General features: G+C 45.3%; 1 protein-coding gene across 3 annotated transcripts in view; it reads right to left on the bottom strand.

The window, feature by feature from the left end:
• KIAA0586 (KIAA0586 ortholog) overlaps positions 1-22,309 on the bottom strand; it is a 587,996-nt gene that overhangs the window by 420,499 nt on the left and 145,188 nt on the right. For all 3 annotated transcript variants that reach the window (XM_069207463.1, XM_069207462.1, XM_069207464.1), the window contains exon 12: positions 16,668-16,740. In XM_069207463.1, the coding sequence (XP_069063564.1) occupies positions 16,668-16,740 (73 nt within the window). The remainder of the gene's footprint in view (positions 1-16,667; positions 16,741-22,309) is intronic.

The raw sequence follows: 22,309 nt of genomic DNA, 5'->3' as shown, positions 1-22,309 counted from the left end.
GGACTGACGTGGGGGGGGGTAGTTTTTTTAACAAATATTTGTTTTCTTATACTATGTTTTGTTAGAACAAAACATTTTTTGTGTGAAATAAGCCATCTTAGAAGATGACACAGTTATTGTGAATAAACTGTATATGGATTAATATTATGTGAGGCTAAATAAACCAGGGTCAAAAATAATATAAAATAAGAAAGTTTGTTGATAATATTGAATCAGAAATACAAAAAAACTTTTTTTTATATCAAAGATTAGGTCTGGAGGTAAAGTGTTAAAAGATGGAATATGGATCTCTCCTCTGTAGGATTCATATCCACTGAAAAGAAGAGAAAGATTAAGGGGGATCTTTGTTGTTTAAAAGAAGCAATCAGTGCCACCAGCGCACGCTCACTGATAGGGGGCGAAGCCAGTGAACACGTTAATAACGCACGAGCACCAACGAACCAGCGTATGTTTATACAGAGCGTCTGCACTGCAGTCTTACCGTGGCGCATTACCAAAGCAGCCTGTACATTTTGCCTGCAACACATTTTGTGCTCAATGGCCTCACCGAGAAACCTGTTCCTTCTTATCAGCCAATCCTCTGCACATATCCCAGCGTCTAGTGTGTGCAAACAGCTCGCACAGTAACGAGCCAAGCTTGAGAGAATAAGGGTTTGTTGCAAGCTCAAAGGGGAATGTTCACACAGCAAGAGACCTGACAAGCCTAATTGCTTAAAGGACTTTCTCTAGCCCTGATTGGTGGATTGTGACAGTGGCCATTTTGAATTGGGATTCTTGCCCAACTTGTTAAATGTACTTTATACTGTTGGCATTTTCTACAATTTCAGCACAATTTGAACAGATGTGAGAATATAAACAAAAATAAACAAATACAGGAATAATAAAATCAAAGACTTGTTACTACAACTTAATCAACAGACAAGCACACAGTACACATCTATATATTATTCAGGTGTTGACATGGATTTTCGCACTGGACAAGGTGTAGCTGCGCCTCCAATGCTTCTGAACCAAGCAGGGTCTCCACCTATTGAGTGGGAAGTGTGGATTGGTATTTTTGAAAACTATATGGATGCCAGAGATGGCTTAAACTTTCAAGCAACCAGAAAAAGGGTGTAATTAATAAATGCTTTTGGAAAGGAGGGTCAGCATGTGTTAAAATTTTTACCAGCAGCTATGGGAGCGGATAATGAGGACATGGAAAATCTGTATCCGGAAGCCAAGAAAAGACTAAAACTATACTTTGGGTAGCAAGTGAATATAGTCATGCAAATACACACATTTTATATGCAACCACAGAAGGCACAAGTCAAGTGATCAGTTTGTAACAATGTTGAGGGAGCTTACATTAAATGTGCTTTTGGCAATATGACTGATCAAATGATTAGAGAGACCAACTAATTGTACAATGCAAAAATAAAAGGATGCAGGAAAGGTTATGTTCAGAAAGAAACCTAAACTTACAGGAGGCAATTGAAATAGCCAAGGTCGTGCAGGAGGCAGACTTATGTATGAGGGAAATGTAAGGAATTGAAATAAGACATACAAGGTCATACTGAAGGAATTAATGTAGTGAGCATGAAAGAAGGACTTGGAAGTCAAGCAAGGATGCAAATGCTAAAGAGATCTGACAGAGATAAAAGGAAGGAGAAAATAAATATCAAGTCAGGATTTAAGGGATGTAACAGATGTGGGAGCATGATAAATGCTGCTGATTATGAAGGGTTTTATGCATGTTACAAGGAGTGTCAAAAAAGTGGGAAGAAGGGACACTTCACAAGAATATGCAAAGAGATGTCTAAAGGCCGGGTGACAAGCTTAGATAAACAGGAATAGGTACTGTAAAGGGTTTTGTCCATTGAAAGCAAAGAAGTGACAAGAATAAACAGACCCAAAGCTATATTTACAAGCAAATTGAGTTAATGGTTGATCCTTGGTCAAAGTATACAATTGTCCCGAAAAGAATGTTTGAAAAGGTGTGGCATGGAATGTCTTTGCAGACGCGTGACATAAAGCTCAAAGGATATGGTGGTGACTACATTCATATAGTGGGAGTAGTGCAGGCAGAGTTTGAGTTTAAAGGAAGAAAATTTGAAGGGAATACATATATGTCCAGAGAGGGTCCAGCAATTTTGGGGTGGATACAACAGTATAATTTGCATGTGATATTGAACCCGAGGACTGACGAACAAGTGTTGGTGGTGCACGATGGGTAGGGTCTCTACACAATATAAAGTAAATTTGGTGAAGCATTCAAGGATCGAATTGGGACCCTGAAGAGATATGTGCATGAAATAAAGTTAAAAGAAGGTGCCATGCCAGTTAGGCATGGGGTGTGGAAAATGGCAATAGAGCTGGAACGATAGGGAATTGGGAGATAGTGGGAGATGATATGAGGGAGTGCAGAACATTTTGTGGGGTTTGATACCCACGCCGTCACAACTAAAACCTAAGCTGAGTAAGCCTCTCAAAAAGTACAATGTAAGGTCAAGTATTCCAGGTCAGGATTAAGAGTATAAATCCATCCCTCTAAGACCTAGTAAGAGAGGAAATCAGTACTACAAGCTCCTCTGTTGCTGCACCAAAAACTATACTAAACAAACCGATAGCTGCATCTAACATTAAAGAGCCAGTCAAGGCATCAGAACAGACATTGCCAAACAAAACATTTAAAAAAACGTATCCAGGGGCCTCGAAATATATTTGTTTCTAGCTGCCCCATCTGGGTTGAACTATTTTCTGACACTAAACAAAATGAATATAGTTGCTAGTGGAGAGTACCAGATAGCACCATAAGTAGCACTCAATAACTGATTCTAAGTGCTAGGCTGTTGTGATAACTCAGAATAAATGGTGGAAAAAAAGGAAGACAGAGTTCCCAATTGTACTTAATATATCTATAGGAACAACTGCTGATGAGAGTAGGAGGGGCAGGCAATATGACATCAGAAGTCCTTGCATTGCTATTGAGGTCTAACACTGAGCACACACCTGTGGATGGAGTAGAGAGACTGCTGATTAACCTTGTTGCAGAGATGAGAAGCAGTTTTAACACCTGAGAGTATAATCAGAGAGGGATTCTAGAGACTTGTAGTGTGTTTGAGGTAAAAACAGAGAAAAACAGAAGACTTAGGACTAGGACTGTTACACTGGATCAGAGATGCAGATCATAAGGTAATGGCTGAAGAGAGAAAACACACAATAAGTAAATTAAAAACTGCAGTATAAATACATGATCAAAAGCTTAGAAAGGCTGGAGAACCATTCAAAAAGAAATAACCCACGTCTATTAACAAATTCCGGAAGGATCAGAGGTTTAGTGACATAAAACAATTTGTCAGGGAACCAGCAAATCTTTGATTTAGAGAAGGAAATTCATAGAGAACCCCGTAGGCTAAAATTTAATAAGCAAAAACCTAGGAAGATTCTGGCCTGCTTCGAAATGTATACTGAGAAAGACTACATCCTTCAGATTTTCTACCGCACGTCGTGTGAAGGGAGTCTCCCTGAGCTCTGCTCAGTTTTTCTTCTACTTCAGAACTTTTTCTCTCAAAAGAGTTGAAAATAGGTCGGATTCTTCTAGGAAAGGCCTTTTCCGCCCTTGCAAGACCTGTGGAAAGAAAAGTCTCCATGTGGATGACCCACATAAAGACTGTTTGTATTGTCTCTACCCACAACACCAGGTTAAGGACTGCAAAATATGTCGCACCTTCTCCACAAAGACCCTCAGAGACCGTGAGGGCAGGCTCCTGACATGGTTACAGGCCAAATCCTGTACTTCAGGTGAGGAGAGTGGGTCAGAGAGGCCACACAAAAGGTCCAGATCTGAGGACCTGGGCCACACAGAAAAATCCAGGAAGAGGCAGAAATCACATCATGGGAAGGGCTTACAGACTTCAGTCTCCTCTGAGCTTTCCTCTCCTCTTCAAAAGAAGGAGTCCTACCGTCTATCTCCTTCCTCAGAGCCTTCCACTTCTGGAAAAATGACTTTAAAAATCAGATCGACGACGACAACACCGTCGACGACCGTGACGACGACGACGGTACCAACAACTAAGGTCTCCACTACATCGTCGACGAGACCGTCGTCAGCGTCGACTACCTTAACATCGATGGTAAGGGATCCTATCCCCTCTCTCAAAACTCCGTCGACGAGTATAGTAAAAACATCGTCGGTTACAACACCGTCGACAACTGCCCCGTTGACTATAACGTCAGCGACGCCATTGTCATCGGCGGTTTCACCATTGACGGAGACACCATCAAAGAAGTCATCCTCGATGAAGACACTACCGTCGACGACACTAATGTCGACGACACTACCGTCGGCGAAACCACCGTCGACGAGACCACCGTTGATGGAAAAATCTGTACCATCCACGGCTGCATCAACTTTCACGCCATCCACAGCACTGGTGCCTAGTAGACATATTGAGGCCACTCCTGCCTCTTCCAGGTCTCCGAGCCATGGTCAGGGTCAGATCTCTACCTACACCGGACATTTATCCAACTGACACATCTCCAAACAAGGTGTCGGCTTTAGTACCCAGTCATCTTCTTGACTGGGAGGAATCTGACGAAGGTCCATTCGGAGATGCACATAGCCCCTCGCAGCTCCATGTCAAGTACCAAGATGAGGATGAAGAGGATGAGTATGAACAATACCAACCATACTACTCTCATCAGGAACAATATTACGAAACACGAGAGCCTCAACACAGAGATACTGTACAAATGCCTTCCTCCTTAATGCAGGATTTACAATCCATGCTTCAGGATTATAGGAGAAGGTTCCCACTGGCAGCGGAAGATGAACCACCAGCGCCAGTCTCTCCGGTGCACCAGTTAATGTTCCTCCTCCTCCAGCTACTCCAAGATTGACATCCCACTCGGTGTTAGCTGCACTCCCCAGAGATGAAGGTTCCACTTCAGGGGAAGAGGAACAAGAAGAAGGAGAAATTTCCACTCCACAACATCCAACCGAGGAATGGGATGATTACTTGGCCCCCACTCCTTCTCCACCACCTCCTCGCCCCTCTGATTCTCCGCCCGAGGACATAGGTGGTTTCCATAATCTTATGGACAGAGCAGCAGTACGTTTTCACCTTCCAACATCTGTCTCCCAGTCGGAATGTTTCCTACATGATTTCAAGGAGCAATCACGGAAGTCGGTACGGTCCGTTCCGATTATTGATTTCATATGGAGCGAGGGCACAAAGATTATGCGAAACCCGGCTACGGTTCCTCCAGTTCCACAAAAACTGGATAAGAAATACAAGGCAACCCAAGATTCTCCGGCATGCCTTACTGGCCATCCAAAGCCTGACTCAGTGATCTCACAGGCTGCTCAAAGGCGCTCCAAAAACCCATCGACGCCTATCTCTACTCCTCCAGACAAGGAAGCTCAAAGGCTGGACAATATAGGCAAGAGATTCTCCTCCATGTCTGCAATCACTGTCAGGGCACCAAATTCTTTAGCGATTCTAGGTCGATATGACCGCCAAATGTGGTCCGACATGCAACCTTTCCTGGACCTCATACCTGAAAATAAACAAGCAGAGGCACGAAAGATCCTACAGGAAGGTGAGCGTACGTCGGAAGAAATTATCGACTGCGCTCTTGACATAGCCTCTACTGGTTTCCGCCAACTAGCGGGTGCCGCGGTCTTACGACGGCAAGGTTGGCTCAAGGCCACATCTTTTAGACCAGAAGTGCAGTCCCGAATCCTAGACATGCCTTACGATGGCGAATCTCTATTTGGCAAACATGTGGATGACGCACTTCAAGCCATCAAGACGGACACGGACACCGCCAAGTCCCTGGGTACCCTGCAGTACCGGAAACAGTCCTTTCGAGGGGCTAGAGGAAGAGGTTTCACCTTATTTCGAGGTTCCTTCCACAGACAATACCAGCAATCCCAGTACAGGCCTTCATACCATCAGCAGTACAGGCAATCATCGACTGCCTCCTAAACCAGACAAGGAGGTAAACGAAGGCAGGGTTCGCAATCCAGAGACCAACCCAGAAAACAATGATCTTCTACAGGCACCGGCTATGCTCCCCCAATGGCCACGACATCAGCAAATAGGAGCAAATATTTCCAACTTCATCCAAGAGTGGAAGAAAATAACATCAGACAGATGGGTGCTGGATATAGTGACAAGAGGTCATACCCTGGAATTCACACAAAAGCTACCGCTTCACCCACCAACATCAGGCAGGTCTCTCCACCGTCGTCTGCTTCAAGCGGAGGTATTCAGCCTTCTTGCCAAAGGGGCTATAGAGGCAGTTCCTGTGCAACAACGTGGTCTCTGAATCTACTCCCGGTTTTTTCTCATAAGGAAGAAGTCAGGAGAGTGGCGTCCTATACTAGACCTCAGGAAACTCAACAAGTTCCTTCGGAAACAATCCTTCCGGATGATCACACTGTCAGATATCTTGCACCTCCTGAATCCTGGAGATTTTATGATAACTCTAGATCTCCAGGATGCCTACTTCCACATACCAATACACCAAAAGCATCGCAAATATCTCCGTTTTACAGTAGCCGGTGCCCATTATCAGTTCAGAATCCTACCATTTGGCCTCAGATCAGCTCCGAGAATCTTCACGAAATGCCTTGCCCCGGTCGCAGCCTCCCTCAGAAGCAAGGGTTTCCAGGTGTTCCTATACCTGGACGACTGGCTCATAAAAGCTCCGTCATCTCTACTAGCTTCCAAAGCGACAAACGCCTGCCTAAAACTATTCAACGGTTTGGGTCTAACAGTGAACCTACAGAAGTCAGTTGTGCTTCCCGCATGCAGGAGAGTTTTCCTGGGAGCAGAATTAGACACTATCCAAAACAAGGCATATCTTACCCTAACAAGGCAGCAGAAGCTGACCCAATTGGCTGTCACAATCTCCGCAAAAAAGTTTGTTTCAGTACGACTCTTCAAATCGCTCATGGGCACGATTTCCTCAGCCATAGTCCTAGCACGGCTAGCAAGACTCAAAATGAGGCCGCTGCAAGAAGAACTGCAACTTCAATGGACCCAGTCGCAAGGATCCTTCGACGACTTAATAACTATCACAACAAAAATTTGGCAGGTGTTAGAATGGTGGTCTCACATCAACCACCTCTCCCACGGTCTTACTTTTCTGGCACCAATAACAGACTTTGTCATCACCACGGATGCCTCCTTGGAAGGATGGGGAGGCCACTTACAGGACATGCGCATTCAAGGCAGATGGTCCAAGCTCTAAAAAGAGATGCACATAAACCTGTTAGAGCTGAAGGCGATTCATCTCACGCTCAAAGCTTTTCTGCCACGCATCGCAGGATCATCAGTTTTAGTCAGAACAGACAACACAACAAGAATGTTTTACATCAACAAGCAGGGAGGAACAAGATCCCTCTCCCTCTCAAGAGAAGCTCAGTCTCTCTGGAACTGGCTCACACTGAACAACGTCCGCCTCAGGAAGGAGCACCTGGCTGGGGTCAACAATGCTCTAGCGGACTCTCTCAGCAGGACGGACGACAACTGTCACGAGTGGGAACTCAACCAGGCCATACTCGAGGACATCTTCCAACAATGGGGTCGGCCGATCCTAGACTTGTTCGCCACCAATCTGAACGCCAAATGCCAGTTTTACGCCAGTCGATACCCACTGCCGGGGTCGTGGGGAAATGCTCTTTTGATAAGATGGTCCGGGATCTTTGCATACGCTTTTCCCCCCATTCCACTGATTCCCAGGCTTCTCAGGAAAATGAAGACCGAATGCTGCAGGATCATTCTCATAGCCCCCAAGTGGCCCAGGCAGAACTGGTACACGGAGCTCCTACTCCGGTCAGTAGCCAATCCAGTCCGCCTTCCTTGCAACCTCAATCTTCTAACAAAGAATTAGGGTCTCATCTTACATCCCGACCCAACTTCGCTACACTTGCATGCTTGGCTCCTGAGTACAGAGAGTTCCAGGATATGAACATTGATCAAGAATGTAGACTTATATTATCTAAGGCACGAGCAGAGAGCACGAACAAGACATACAAACTCAAATGAAAGAGATTCTGTGTTTGGTGCTCTCAGAATAATTTTCACCCATTTCAGATTAACCCTGAGCAAATTCTTTCTTACCTGCTCTCTCTCTCCAAAGCTGGTCTTTCCCATGCATCAGTCAAGATTCACCTAGCAGCTATAGCCTCTTACAGGCGATCGGCTGACATGCCATCTATCGGCTCATCCAGAGTCATCAAACAGTTTATGAAAGGGCTGTTCCGCACCTTTCCTCCGGTACGCTTACCTCCGCCAGAGTGGCATCTTAATATTGTCCTCTCCCAACTCATGAAAGCTCCTTTTGAACCCATTCATAGGGCGGAGCTCAAGTACATCACCTGGAAAGTGTCAACCTTGCTCGCTCTCACCTCCACCAGGAGAGTCAGTGATATACAGGCGTTCACTACTAAAGAACCCTGTTTGGTTTTCTCTGAAGACTTCGTTATGCTCCGAACCAATCCCAAATATATTCCCAAGGTTCCATCTTCGTTCCACCTCAATGAACCCGTTATTCTACGAACCTTTTTTCCAAACCCTACTACGATCGCAGAGAAAACTCTCCACTCTTTGGACATCAAACGATGCCTAAAATTTTATCTCCAAAGTACCAAACATATCAGAAAATCAGACCAACTCCTAGTATCTTATTCTCTGGGACGACAGGGAACAGGAGTAACCAAGGCCACTATAGCCCGATGGATTTCTTCGACAATCCAATTTTGTCACACCAAGGCAGGAAAACCGTTGACTAGGCGCCCGAGAGCCCACTCCACAAGAGCAGTCTCCACCTCGGAGTCTGCTTTGTTTCAAGGTATTGCCCTTGATCAAATTTGCCAGGCTGCGACATGGAAAACTACGCACTCCTTTACGCAGCACTATTGTTTGGAGTCATCACAAAGAACAGACTCTCTAGTAGGACAAGCTGTTCTACGCCATCTCTTTCATTAAGGTGAGACCTTTCCTTAGTTATAGACATATGGTTTCAAATGCAAATAACCATGTTTTCTATTATGCTTCCCTGTGAATATGTAAGGTGTATGTATGTATCTATAGATATGTATATATATATATATATATATATATATATATCGGTATTTACAGCATGAATTTCAGTATTTATGTACACGTACTTAAATTATCTGTATTCCTTCGTAACTCACGATCAGAAATTTATGAGTTTACTATGATTATTATTATGATTTATATTGGAGATAGAGGGTCTTCATGCTCGCACCCTCCATCCACGCTGGATACAATGTTTATCAACCATACTGCTGTCTATTCAGATTCAAGCATGTGAATTTATGAAAGATCCAATACAGGATAAGAAAACAAGTTACTTACCTGTAACTACAGTTATCCAGTATTGGTATCTTTTATAAATTCACATGCGACCCACCTTCCTCCCCTTTGATGCTCGCATTTCCTCTCAGGTTCTAATTTTCACTCTAGTGCTGGAAAATCTGAGGAAGGGAGCTTCTCTGGAGAAGGTTCTAGAGGGTGCTGGTGCCTGATTGGACAGCAGGCAGGTTTGGGTCCTTTCACAAAAGGACATGGATAGCCTATGTGAGCAATTGCTGGCTCCATTATAGCCTATGGCAAAAAAAAAATTATTTATTAATTATTGCTATTTTATGTACCGTGGGACTCCCACTTTGACGACGGGATGATTCAAGCATGTGAATTTATGAAAGATCCAATACTGGATAACCTGCGTCTATTAACAAATTCCGGAAGGATCAGAGGTTTAGTGACATAAAACAATTTGTCAGGGAATCAGCAAATCTTTGATTTAGAGAAGGAAATTCATAGAGAACCCTGTAGGCTAAAATTTAATAAGCAAAAACCTAGGAAGATTCTGGCCTGCTTCGAAATGTATACTGTGAAAGACTACATCCTCTAGATAGTGCTGAGGAAGAAAGTGATAGAAGCCAATAAAAATTCCTTTACTAACATCTGATATATGTAGGGCCATGGAAGAGAGACAATGGGAGTTGGTGAAGCGCATCCTAGAAATGCAACCGTTGGGCCCTACCGCCCAAATTATGTTTCTCGCTTATTTAAAAGTAATGTGGCAAAATAAAATGCATAATTTTAAGAGCCCGGATGAAGAAGACAGGATGATGCAAGAGATCAAAATTAAGTAAAAGTTGGTCATGGAAAGTTGTTGAAATTGAGTTTAGTATGTTTTCCTTTGTTTAGGCCGGCAGTGCAGCTGACACTTCATTTGGGGCTTTGTGGGAGGGCTTGTGAGGGTGGGTGGTGGGGATGAAGGAGTGGGGAGAGTGCGAGGATTATTATATTTTTTTTAACACTTGGGTGTAGCACTGGTAGAGAGAGAAAATGTAAAATAGTAAGTACTCATACACTAGGTGTGAAAAATTGGTAAAATGGTCCAGGAAGAGACTCAGGGCCTCATTACAACTTTGGCAGTCCTTTCACAGGACAGCTGCAGCAGGCAAAAGACCACCATTAATGAAGGTCTTTTGCCCGCCCTATTAGGAGTTTTCTGGTGGGCCATTGGGCGAAAACAGCGTTCCACCCGCTGGCCCAGCGGAAAACTCACCACAACATTGACGGCGGCTTGTAATCGAGCCGGCGGCAATGTTGTGGTGCATTCGGGCAGTGAAATGTGCGACGGGGTTGTCCATGGGGCCCCCGGCACTGCCCATGCTAAGTGCATGGGCAGTGCAGGGGCCCCCATGGGGTCCCCGACACCCCCTTTCCGTCAGCCTTTGCATGGCAGGGAGACCGCCAAAAAAAGGCTGGCGGAAAGGAGACTCGTAATCGCTGCCCTGGCGGATTGCGACCGCCGAGACCGTCAGGCTGTCGACAGGCAGCAACCTGGCAGAGCCGGCAGTCGGACCATGGCACATCTGCCAAGGTCATAATAGGGCGGTCAGACCACCCTGTCTGCGGCGGTCTGACCAACATCGCGAGTGTGGCGGTCTTGAGAACGCTGCACTTGTAATGAGGGCCTCAGTCCTCATAAAACACATTTAGGTTGATGAGCTGGAAAGTAAATGGTCTGTGATCTAGAATGAAACAGCAGAACGTCATTATTTATATAGAATAGTCAGCTTTGCAGCAATAAATACATTTGCCTCAAATAGAATGTACAGCAATTTTTAAAAATGAAGGCTCGTAAAACAAGTGTTTAGTACAGATACAGAGGGATGCCCCAGAGGGGTAGCAGTAATGGTTAGGCAGTCTGTTCCTGCTATAACACTCTCCGCATGTTCTGCAAGATCTTCAAGTGGATTCCCATCGAAACCAGGAAAACTGTCACCCACGCCCTGGTCAGCAGCCGACTGGACTACGGAAACGCTCTATATGCAGGAACTACGACCAAACTCCAAACGAAACTGCAAAGAATCCAGAACACATCTGCCAGCCTCACACTTGACATCCCACGCTGCAACCACATCTCCCCCCACCTCAGAGACCTACACTGGCTACCAGTATCGAAGAGGATCACCTTCAAACTCCTCACCCACGCACACAAAGCCCTCCAAAACACAGGCCCAGCCTACCTCAACGACAGACTCACCTTCCACACCCCCACCTGCTATCTCCGCTCCTTCAGCCTCGCCCTCACCTTCGTACCCAGCATCTGCCGCACCACCGCTGGAGGAAGATCCTTTTCTTACTCAGCCGCCAAGACCTGGAACTCCCTATCACTCCACCTTCGCCAGTCCCAGGACCACCTGACATTCAGGAAACGCCTCAAGACATGGCTTTTCGATCAGTAGCTCCCCCCCCAGCGCCTTGAGACCCCAACGGGTGAGTAGCGCGCTTTATAAATCCTTTGATTGATTGATTTTAATTTTAGGATTCTAGAAATGGATATGTAGATATTTCAGGAAGGGGTATAGTAGCCAAAGTTAAACATTTTAATGAGTTATATGTCTGCACTAATTGTTATGGCCCCCAATCAAGATGAGTATGGGCCCATTGAAGCTCTGACGTATTGCTTCTTAAATTTGAGGAGCATTACATTGTGAGGGAGACTTTAGTGTTGATAGATATCAATCTGGATAGATCCACGCGTAGGCAGACAATCAATACCCACAAGACAACAAAAACTCTATAGGATGCAAAATCTAGGCATCAGAGATATATGAAAAAAGAGCATTTGGAATCAGAGAGGGCACACTTTTGAAAAGAGGTTTGAGTATATACTAGTGGATACTCTACTTTGTAGAAACCATGTTGAAATATCTCACAGCCCTATTCACATCTCTGATCATGCTTCAGAGAGGCATATTGCTATGTGACACAGCACCACAGTGTCACAGCAGATTGTCATTTGACAGTAAATTGTTAAGGGGTTGTTAGAAATGGGGTCTCTAGTTGGCAGTCAGTCTACAGCCTGTCCAAGTAGGGTCTGTCCTAGTCTGGTAAGGGAGCCACACAGCTCAGATAACCTCTGCTCGCCCACCTTGTAGCTTGGCACAATCAGTCAGGCTGATCTCATAAGCAATGTGTAAAGTATTTACAAAAACACATACAGTAACACAGTGAAAACACCACAAAAGGACTCCACACCAGTTCAGAAAAATAGCAAGTATTTATCTAAATCCAAAAAGACCAAAACAACATAAATCCAACATACACAAGTAAAGATATAAAATTTTAAAGTAAAAAGAGTCTTAATTCACAAGAATCAATGGATGCATTGTTTTAGCACAAAGTACTTGGTGTGCGTCAAAAATAAAGCCGCAGGGACGAGGGTAGGTGATGTGTTGATTCTTTCCTCGCAGGGAAGGACCTCGGGTCTGTGAGGTGATGTTGTAGTTTTGGCGCAGAGGGAGGATGTTTGGAAAATCCAGACCCATGATGATGATGAATCCGTGCTGAGCTAGCGATGCGTCGATTTCTGCAGCTGCGAGGCAGGTGCTATCGATTTTACAGCCGCGAGGGCGGTTGCTGTGCCGAATTTTCTGCCGCTCGCCTCCGGTGCATGGAATTTCACTTAGGTTATGCCAGCTTCTCCTTCCATGGCCCCAGGGACTGGATGTGGTTCCACTTGGCAAGTCAGGGGTCTCAGCAAGAGAAGAGAGCCCAGGTGTTGGCAGATGAAGTCTGTGATGTACCTGAGACTTCTTAACAGGAGGCAAGCTCAGTCCAAGCCCGTGGAGGAACTTCACAAGCAGGATACACAGCAAAGTCTAGTCTTTGTCCTCTCTAAGGCAGAAACAGTAACTGCAGGACAACCCAGGAACCAGGCACAGCCGAGGGGCAGTTCTCAACCTCACAGCTCTTCTCCTTGGCAGCGGTTCCTCTTGATCCAGAAGTGTTCTAAAATTGTGGGGTCAGGAGTTCAATACTTATACTCATTTCTGCCTTTGAAGTAGGCAAACCTCCAAGGAAACTCTTTGTAGTGCACAAGACCCTGCCTCTTTCTTTCCCTGTCCCAGCCACATCTAGGGGGTTTGCGACTGTGTTGTGTGAGGTCAGGCACAGCCCGTTCAAGTGCAGGTGTCAGCTCCTCCCTCCCACTCAAGCTCCAGGATGACCCATCAGGATCTGCAGGACACACCTCAGCTCCCTTTGTGTTACTGTCTAGAGTGAATTCACAAACAGCCCAACTGTCAGTCTGACCCAGACATGGATTCAGCAGCCAAAGAAAGGCACAGAATGGTGAAGCAAGAAAATGCCCACTTTAAATAAAGTGACATTTTCAAACTCACAGTCAAAAGACCAACTTTAAGAAAATATGTATTTTTAAATTGTGAGTTCAGAGACTCCAAACTCCAGATCTCTACCTGCTCTCACTGGGAAATTACACTTAAAAGGTATTTAAAGGCAATTCCCTTGTTAACATTTGGGAGAGATATGCCTTGCAACAGTGAAAACCGAATTTGGCAGTATTTCACTACCAGGACATGTAAAACATGCCAGTACATGTCCTACCTTTTAAATACACTGCACCCTGCTGATGGGGTTGCCTTGGGCCTAACTCAGGGGTCTCTTATATGTAGTAAAATGGAAGGTTTAGGCCTGGTAAGTGGGTGCATGTGGCAGGTAGAACTGGCAGTTCCAAACTGCCCACAGACACTGCATAAGCATGTCTGAGACATGTTTACGGGGCTTCTCATGTGAGAGGCACAATCGGTGCTGCGGGTCCACGAGTAGCATTTGATTTACAGGCCCTGAGAACCTACAGTGCACTTTACTAGGTACTTACTAGTAAATCAAATGTGCCAATCAGGGCAAACCAATCATATTCAGAATTTAGATAGAGAGCACTTGAATTTTAGCACTGGTCAAAAGTGGCAAAAGTCCCAGAGTACCAAAACCAGCAAAAACAGATCAGAAAAAAGGAGGAAGGCGGCAAAATGTTTGGGAATAACCCTGCAAAAAGGGCCATTTCCAAAAGGAGTGAGGCTATTGTAGGTCAAATAAGCGTGAAGATATGTATATGTAGATACTATTTGGGAGTATACAAGGAAGAAGGAACTGTTTATCTTCATTAATGTCATCCCTTCCAGCAGAAGCAGAATCTACCTTCCCTACCTGATAAGGAGCTAAAAGATCTAAGTGCCCCAATAATGGAAGAGGAAATTACCTTGGCAATGTAAAGGCTTATGAAAGGGAAAGCTGATGACCTGGATGGTATTCTGGGGGAGTTGTATAAAACAGTGTGAGAACTAATAGGCCCTGTCCTAAAAAACATTATTTACCTCTATCTTTATAGATTGACATGAAGCACATGACTTGTAGCTTTTGGCAACAATCACCCTATTTCTGAGATCTAACAAAAATCCAAAGAATTACGATTCTTACCTACACATTTCCCTGTTTAACTGTGATTCCGAAATATTCACTGGAATATTGCTAGAGAGGTTGGGCAAGATGATGGGTTCCTTGATTCATGAGGACCAAAAGGATTTTTTCTTTTTTTTTTAACGGTAGACAAATGCAGGACCTGACTCACTTGCTTACTGGTACAAAAGATTTAGCAGTAAACAAAGTGGCTCCCTTTGCTGTAATCACTCTGACACTGCTAAGGCCCTCGACTGGGTAAACTGGATATTTCTGTGGGAGGCCCTTCATGAATTTTATATAAGCTAGAATTTTTTTGAATGTAGTATAGGCCTTATATAAGGCTCCTGTGGCAAATGTAGATGCGAATGGTGCCTTGACACAGAACTTCATGATAGAAAAAGAGACACACCGGGTTGCCCGTTGTCTCCATTACTTTTCAACCTATACATTGAGTCACTAGCAGAAACAATTATGCAACAGGAGAAGGTCATTCTGGTTAAGTCTAGCCAGTTGAATAATAAGGTAACCTTTTATGATGATGATCTGTTGCTAGATCCAAGAAGAACCTTGGGGGCAATTAGGTGGATTACTGAAGAATTTGGTATTATTTCTGGTTATTTAGTGAATAAGGAAAACACAAGAATAATGACTTCGAAAGTAGTCTATGAAGATTCCAGGGCGAAGCAACTAAATGACATATCCTCAAAAAGAACTTCAACAAGGTCAGGAAAAAAGTCTGCTATTGTCTAAAAAAGTGGGAAAGCATCCCTTCGACAATATTCAATAAAGTAAATCTCGCTAAAATGTCTTTCATAGTCAAAATTGCTTACATATGTAATATCTTGCTGCGTTTCGATAAAACTGTTGTAAAAGGCCTCCAATCTAATATTAATAGCTTCATCTAGAACTACAGCGGGCTATACTCTCCTTAAAGAAGAACAGGAAAAAAATAATAATACTGGTGGTCCGAGTATACCAGATATAAAACTATACTGTTGGGCTTTCAAGATCAAATCTATTAGACAGCTGTAGTAGTTTGGGTTCCCAAGTCAATCGAAGGTGGGGCAGCTTTATCAAGAAATTATGATTGTGTGGTGTAAGAGGAGTTTCCTATATTAGTTTGGGGAGTTTTCTATATTAGTTTGGAGCGCACAATATTGTAAGATAGTTAGGTTGAAGACTCTAAAGATCAGCTGCTGGTGTGGGGGTTAAATCAGAGGATTCCTGGGCATTCCGTAATATAGCATTTGGACAGCAGTCTGGGACTCCCCCGGCACGCCAGATGTGTTGAAGGAATACTTGAGACAAATAATGGTAGCTAGGGAAGATTATACTGCACTACCTGTAGTATCCACATGGTGTTTACATTTGTTGCCCACCTCTATAGGTCAGCTACCAGATGACCCAAAATTGAGAACATTTTTTGTATTAGAAAGGCAACATACATGAGTAGCACAATAACAGTGAGAAGATTTTCTTGATCCTTTATGTTCTTTTTTCATCTTCATTCAAAAAGTGCAGCCAACTCGTTTTGCCCAATAACGAATGAGTACATGAGTATCTTTTCACTATATATATTTTACTGGTTTGCATGATGCTGCATTTAGTCGATTTTTTCAACACATAGGAATTATTGTACATCTTATATTTGTTTTTTTATATGCTGCTGCACTGATGATGCTCATTGTTGGATACCAAACACACAAATATATATTTCAGCCCCATTCTATGAAAATACTAATCATAAACATGATGTATCAATAAAAAAATAAAAATGTTATAATCTTCAATCCTTTTTTAAAGAACTTATAACACCTATCATAATATAACTGGTGGTCTTAATGATGATGGTGATGTCATTACCTGAATTTCAGTGCTGATATCTTTAATCCAGGCATCAACTTCACTTTTAATGCGAATTTCCTCCACAGCATCGCTAAAAAGAAAAACAAAAAACATCACAGTCTAAGTCAAAAGTAATTTCACAATGCTCAACTACTTATTAGGCTATCAAGATTTCTAAAGAAAACTCATGGACAGGGACTGAGACATATATCACCCAAATCATAATAAATTCTCAAATTTTTCTTAATAGGAGAAACTGTTTTTATTTCCTTTTTTGGAAGAACTTTCAATCTAGCTTTGTAGTCTGCTGTAAAGGACTATACAGTTACTAAAGGCAATGAATCTGAGTTATAGGCCTGAGCCGCAGGTGATGGCCTATAGCGAGGTAGAGGAACTTTAACAACATGTACAGCTTAAGGCCAATAGGATATTAGAACACTTCACACACTGAGCATAGAATGTTCTGAATGAAAGTGGATAAACAGAATTTTAAAAAAATGGAATGTTGAAGCAGAAGGTCTGTGCCCGCCATTACTGCCCCCGAGTTATCCCACTGTTTTCAAAGGATTTCTGAACATTCCAAAGTCCTAATTTTATTTCTCTGCTATCAGTGAACCAACAGAGAAGTGTATTACAATTAGTAGGTCTGGGGTTGACAAAGAAAGGCTGCAAAGTATTTTATATGTTGGATACCGAAGGTAAACACATACAGAGATTGCGCATTATCAGGCAATCTGAACTGTAGAAAGCTACCAAATGTCAGAGCAAATATGCTGAAAAATTAAAAATTACATGTGAAATCAGTACAGGACGTAACCTATGTACAACATGGGTGATGGGTGTTGGGCGAGGGATCACAGTGCCAACATGCTCACTGATGATACCTTGCATCAAGCAGAGGCCCGTTGGGGGTTCTGGTTGATTCTCAAGGGTGCTGTACTCCTGAAAGACTGGGCCTCTGTCAAGCACACAAGTACATAACAAGTCTCTTTTTTCCCCCAAAAGATTTAATTCTCAAAGAAGTAGCAGATGATGCAAGAATTGCACTCAAGTAGTCCAGTGCTTTATGTTATTCTTCTCAAGATCAAGGAGACTTCCTATTTATTTATTTTTACAAACTCCATGTGTGTCAAAGTCATTGTTTTATCTGTACACCTATCAGCTGCAGGCGTAAATCTGATTCTCAGAATGTAGCAAAAGAATAGCAAATAGATGTTAGTGTTTGTAATCCAATTAGTTACATTAGCTCAATTGTTTTGTTGGACTCAACGCTTGAGTATTGATAAGGATAATTTTACTTACTGTACTAATACTTATGATGACTATTTATGCAAGGCTCGCCAAAAGCTAAATATCTTCTTGGTGCTTCAATAAGAGTTATTATTCCTAGGGGGCGTGGCCAGCGACCGATGAAGCTGCACGCTTAGCGGAGCTCCCGGCGGCTATCGATCGGCCCTGAGTATCCTGTCGACCCAGCAACCCCTAGAGTAATCCTGGGAAGTGTCGGAGGTCCTGGTGCGGAGGGGAAGCTGCCGTCTACGCTTCCTGGACCCCGGGGAGACGCTGTGGCACCGCGCGGGAAGGACGGATCTCAGCCCGCTCCGAGACAAAATGGCAGCCGCAATACAATAAGGTGGTGAAAGCGCGCCGTGAGGGAAGGCACATCCAGGAGCCGGACGAAAGCTTCAGACATCGTCACCGCGGGGTCCGAGGGAGCGGAGTGGTAAAATCACCCACACCCCTCCTCCGAGTATCTCAGAGCGAAACATCGGCCACAGGGGTGAGTGGGGACTGCCCCTGGGCAACCTGAAGTGCAGAGACCTCGCCAACGAGGTGAACCAGCTTCCGATAGTTTGGAACCGCAGATAGGGGTGACATTAAGTGCTCCGGTGAGCCACCCGCTTCTCGCTTTTCCCTCTCCCCCTCCAATGGAGCACAGCTGAAAGGGTGTGACTGCGATCCAATGAACTGAACTTACCGCTAAGTACATAAGACATTAACGCAGTGCGTAGCCTGAGCCACATAAGGTCAGGATCGTGGAGGCCCAGGATTGAAGGGCTCAGTGAGATACAGTGCACACTAGAATGCCAGAGGAAGCAGGAAAACACACAGCAATACAAAGCAACAAGTTTCTTGAACTGTGCCACTCCCGAGTGGGGTGGGGCCTAGGGTCTGGGGGGGGTAGGGGCCTGGTTCCTTGAGCTGTCTTGTCTTACGGAGTGACTGGAGACACGTACGCTGGCCGGCCTATCCGCTGGAATAAAAAAAGTAATTTTATTCTAGTGTGGGTAGCAGCACTCCCCCCCCCCCCCCTCTCCCCCCAAACCCCTCCCAAAAAAGAAATGGAGAGACAACATCTACGACGATGGGCAAGTCAAAAAGATGCGAGGGCCAGGAACCGGAGGGAGTAGGGACGGTTGCGCAACCTGAGCAGTCCATGAACATAGAAAAGAACAGCGAAGCACAGTCCTCTGAGACCGCATTGGACACTATCCTCCAAGCGATCCAGGCCTCCCCGTGAGGCCTTTGAACACAAGATTGATACTCTGACAGTAGATCTCTCATTGTTCAGAGACGACCATCGCAAGCGAACGGACAGAGTGGTCTCTAATGAGAAAACCCTTGAACAGCTGGCTCCAGATCATAGGGCACTCTCGGCAGACATGGTGGATCTCACCTCCCGAGTGAAAGCGTTGGAAACCGCGCTCGCAGGAGAAATATCCAGCTGGCGGGTCTTCCAGAAAAGGCAGAACATGGGGGGACAAATATGGAGACTTTTCTGGAGAAATGGATAAGAGAAGAAGTAGCAACATAAGGCTTGTCCCCTTTCTTCGCTGTTGAGAGAGCCCATAGTGTGCCGAGCAGACACCTCCCCCCCTCGCCACCCCACCACCCAGGGACGAGACCTCGACCAATAGTAGACAAACTGCTCCATTTCAAGAACAGAGATTATATTCTGGCGCAAGCAAGGCTGAAGGGTGAAATAAAACTGGGGAACCAACGATTAATGATCTTCCCGGACTTTTCCAGGGAGACGCAAAGGCAAAGAGCCTCCTTCAAGGACTCCAAAAGAAAGCTGAGAGACCATGGAATCCAATATGCAATGCTCTTCCCGGCTAAACTGAGAGTTTCATACAATGAAAAAAAACACTTCTTCACTTTGCCCCAGATGGCATTGGACTGGTTGGAAACATTGGACCCATCATCTTCCGATGCACGGCTGGGAGCGACTCGATCGACCTGCAACAGGCGCAACAAACCCAGCAGGCGGGTAACAGTCGTAGCACCACCACAGCACCAAGCACTACAGGAGATGAGAGAAGCGGTGGACATTGTAGCGGTTATGAGCGGGAGAAATCATGCTTTGACTCAATCTTCCGGGGCCCTCCCGGATCAGGATTCTAATTTTAATAGTGCATCTGTTTCCTCCCAAGAGACTTCCGTCAGCATGATAAAGTGACTCCAAGATCGTCAGAGGATTTAATTTGAACTCCATGTATAATACTATTGATGGTCTCGGAGAATAACCGCTCAATCGCGAGTTGGGAATCTGCCCTGCAGTGCGGAGTCAACTACTGGGCAGGCAAATTGTGGATCATGATGCGGGGGAGATGGCGACTGACTCGAGGAGGCTCACTGCAGGCTATCAGGGATTATGGTTCCTCCTCCTGCCTACATATCACCATGTCCCATGATAGAAACAGAGGGGGTCATTACCACCCTGGCGGTCATGGACCGCCAGGGCCGGGGACCGCGGATGCACCGCCAACAGGCTGGCGGTGCATCCAGGCCAATTCTGACCGCAGCGGTAAAGCCGCGGTCAGAAAAGGGAAACCGGTGGTTTCCTGCCGGTTTTCCCCTGGCCTGAGGAATCCTCCATGGTGGCGCTGCAGGCAGCGCCGCCATGGGGATTCCGACCCCCTTACCGCCAGCCTGGTTCTGGTGGCTTTGACCGCCAGAACCTGGTTTGCGGTAACGGGTGTTGTGGGGCCCCTGCAGTGCCCATGCCAGTGGCATGGGCACTGCAGGGGCCCCCTAACAGGGCCCCACCAAGATTTTCAGTGTCTGCATAGCAGACACTGAAAATCGCGACGGGTGCAACTGCACCCGTCGCACCCTTTCCACTCCGCCGGCTCCATTCGGAGCCGGCATCCTCGTGGAAGGGGGTTTCCCGCTGGGCTGGCGGGCGACCTTCTGGCGGTCGCCCGCCAGCCCAGCAGGAAACTCAGAATTACCGCGGCGGTCTTTTGACCGCGCAGCGGTATTCTGACGGCGGTACTTTGGCGGGCGGCCTCCGCCGCCCGCCAAAGTCAGAATGAGGCCCAGAGTCTGCTGGGTAGAAACTTCGTAAGAACTTCAATCAATCTGTATGGGCTGTTCAGGGCTCGCTGGGAAGCTGGCTCTCGGTCTCTGATGTGTCACTCTACCTATTTAACATTAGTTAATACTTCTATAGTTTGGACGGGGACAGTTTTGGATACCGGTCCTGGGGTAGGGGAGTAGGGATTTTAGATATTTGGGTTGTAGATTGTTTGCTCCCAGCACTGTGACAATGATACCACTTAGAACTAGGATGTGTACATAGAAGAACATATGCCACACGCTAATAGGAGGAAGTGAGATCATCCTAACTCTCTGCACTTACACATTATGAATACTTCCTTGGCTTACAAGATAGTCACCTGGAATGTAAGAGGCCTGAACAGTATAAACAAGAGATATAAGATCCACAATCAGTTAAAGAGGCGAGGAGTCCACGTAGCTATATTACAGGAAACACACCTTTTGGATCGGGGCCCTTGCGAAGAGATGGCGCGGTCAGGTATATGCAACAACTTATTCCGCATTCACCAGGGGTGTATTAATTTGGGTCCGCCCTGGAGTGCCTTTCCAAATGACACGCGAAATCGTAGACAAGGAAGGGAGATATGTCTTGGTAGCTGGGAGGCTGGAAGGCAGGGATATCACACTTGGGGGCATATAGGCTCCAAATCAGGACCAGGGAGCTTTCCTTTCTGTGCTCTCTCGAGAGCTAGGACCCTATTTCACACAGACGACTCTATTAGGGGGAGACTCTAATTGTATTGCTGACCCCAAAATTGACAGATCACACCCCCCAGCCGCGTTCCCCCACTACTAAGGTAGCTAGATTGTTCTCTGAATGGCAGCGACAATGGAGATTTATTGATAGTTGGAGGCACCTCCATCCAACAGCCCAAGATTATTCTTTCCATTCCACACTACACGACCTACACGTACGATTAGACGCATTCCTGGCCTCCCCGAAGATACTGAGTGTAGTGGGAACGGCGGAGTATCTATGTCGCACCATTTCAGATCATAATCCCTTGTTGCTATCATTGACATGGCAAAGAGAGAAGCCTTGAATACCAAATTGGCACCTTAGGGCAGATATGCTTGAAGATGAGGCATTTAAACTCGCTATCTCAACTGCCATAAAAGAGTTCTTTGATTATAACACCGGCACGGCATCCTCCAGAGCGATTGAATGGGAGACGTTCAAAACAGTCATTAGGGATAAATGTATAGCCGAAAACATAGGCATCCGCAGGTCCCTAGAACGAGAGATTCAAACATATGAAGACTCCCTCAAAGACACAGAACGTCGTAAACCCACTAACCCGGACCTGGCCCCCCTT

The sequence above is a fragment of the Pleurodeles waltl genome, chromosome 9, assembly GCF_031143425.1.
Source record: "Pleurodeles waltl isolate 20211129_DDA chromosome 9, aPleWal1.hap1.20221129, whole genome shotgun sequence".
NCBI classification, from domain to species: domain Eukaryota; kingdom Metazoa; phylum Chordata; class Amphibia; order Caudata; family Salamandridae; genus Pleurodeles; species Pleurodeles waltl.
Note: the sequence above shows the minus strand (reverse complement) of the source record. Positions and strands in the feature narration are given on the sequence as shown.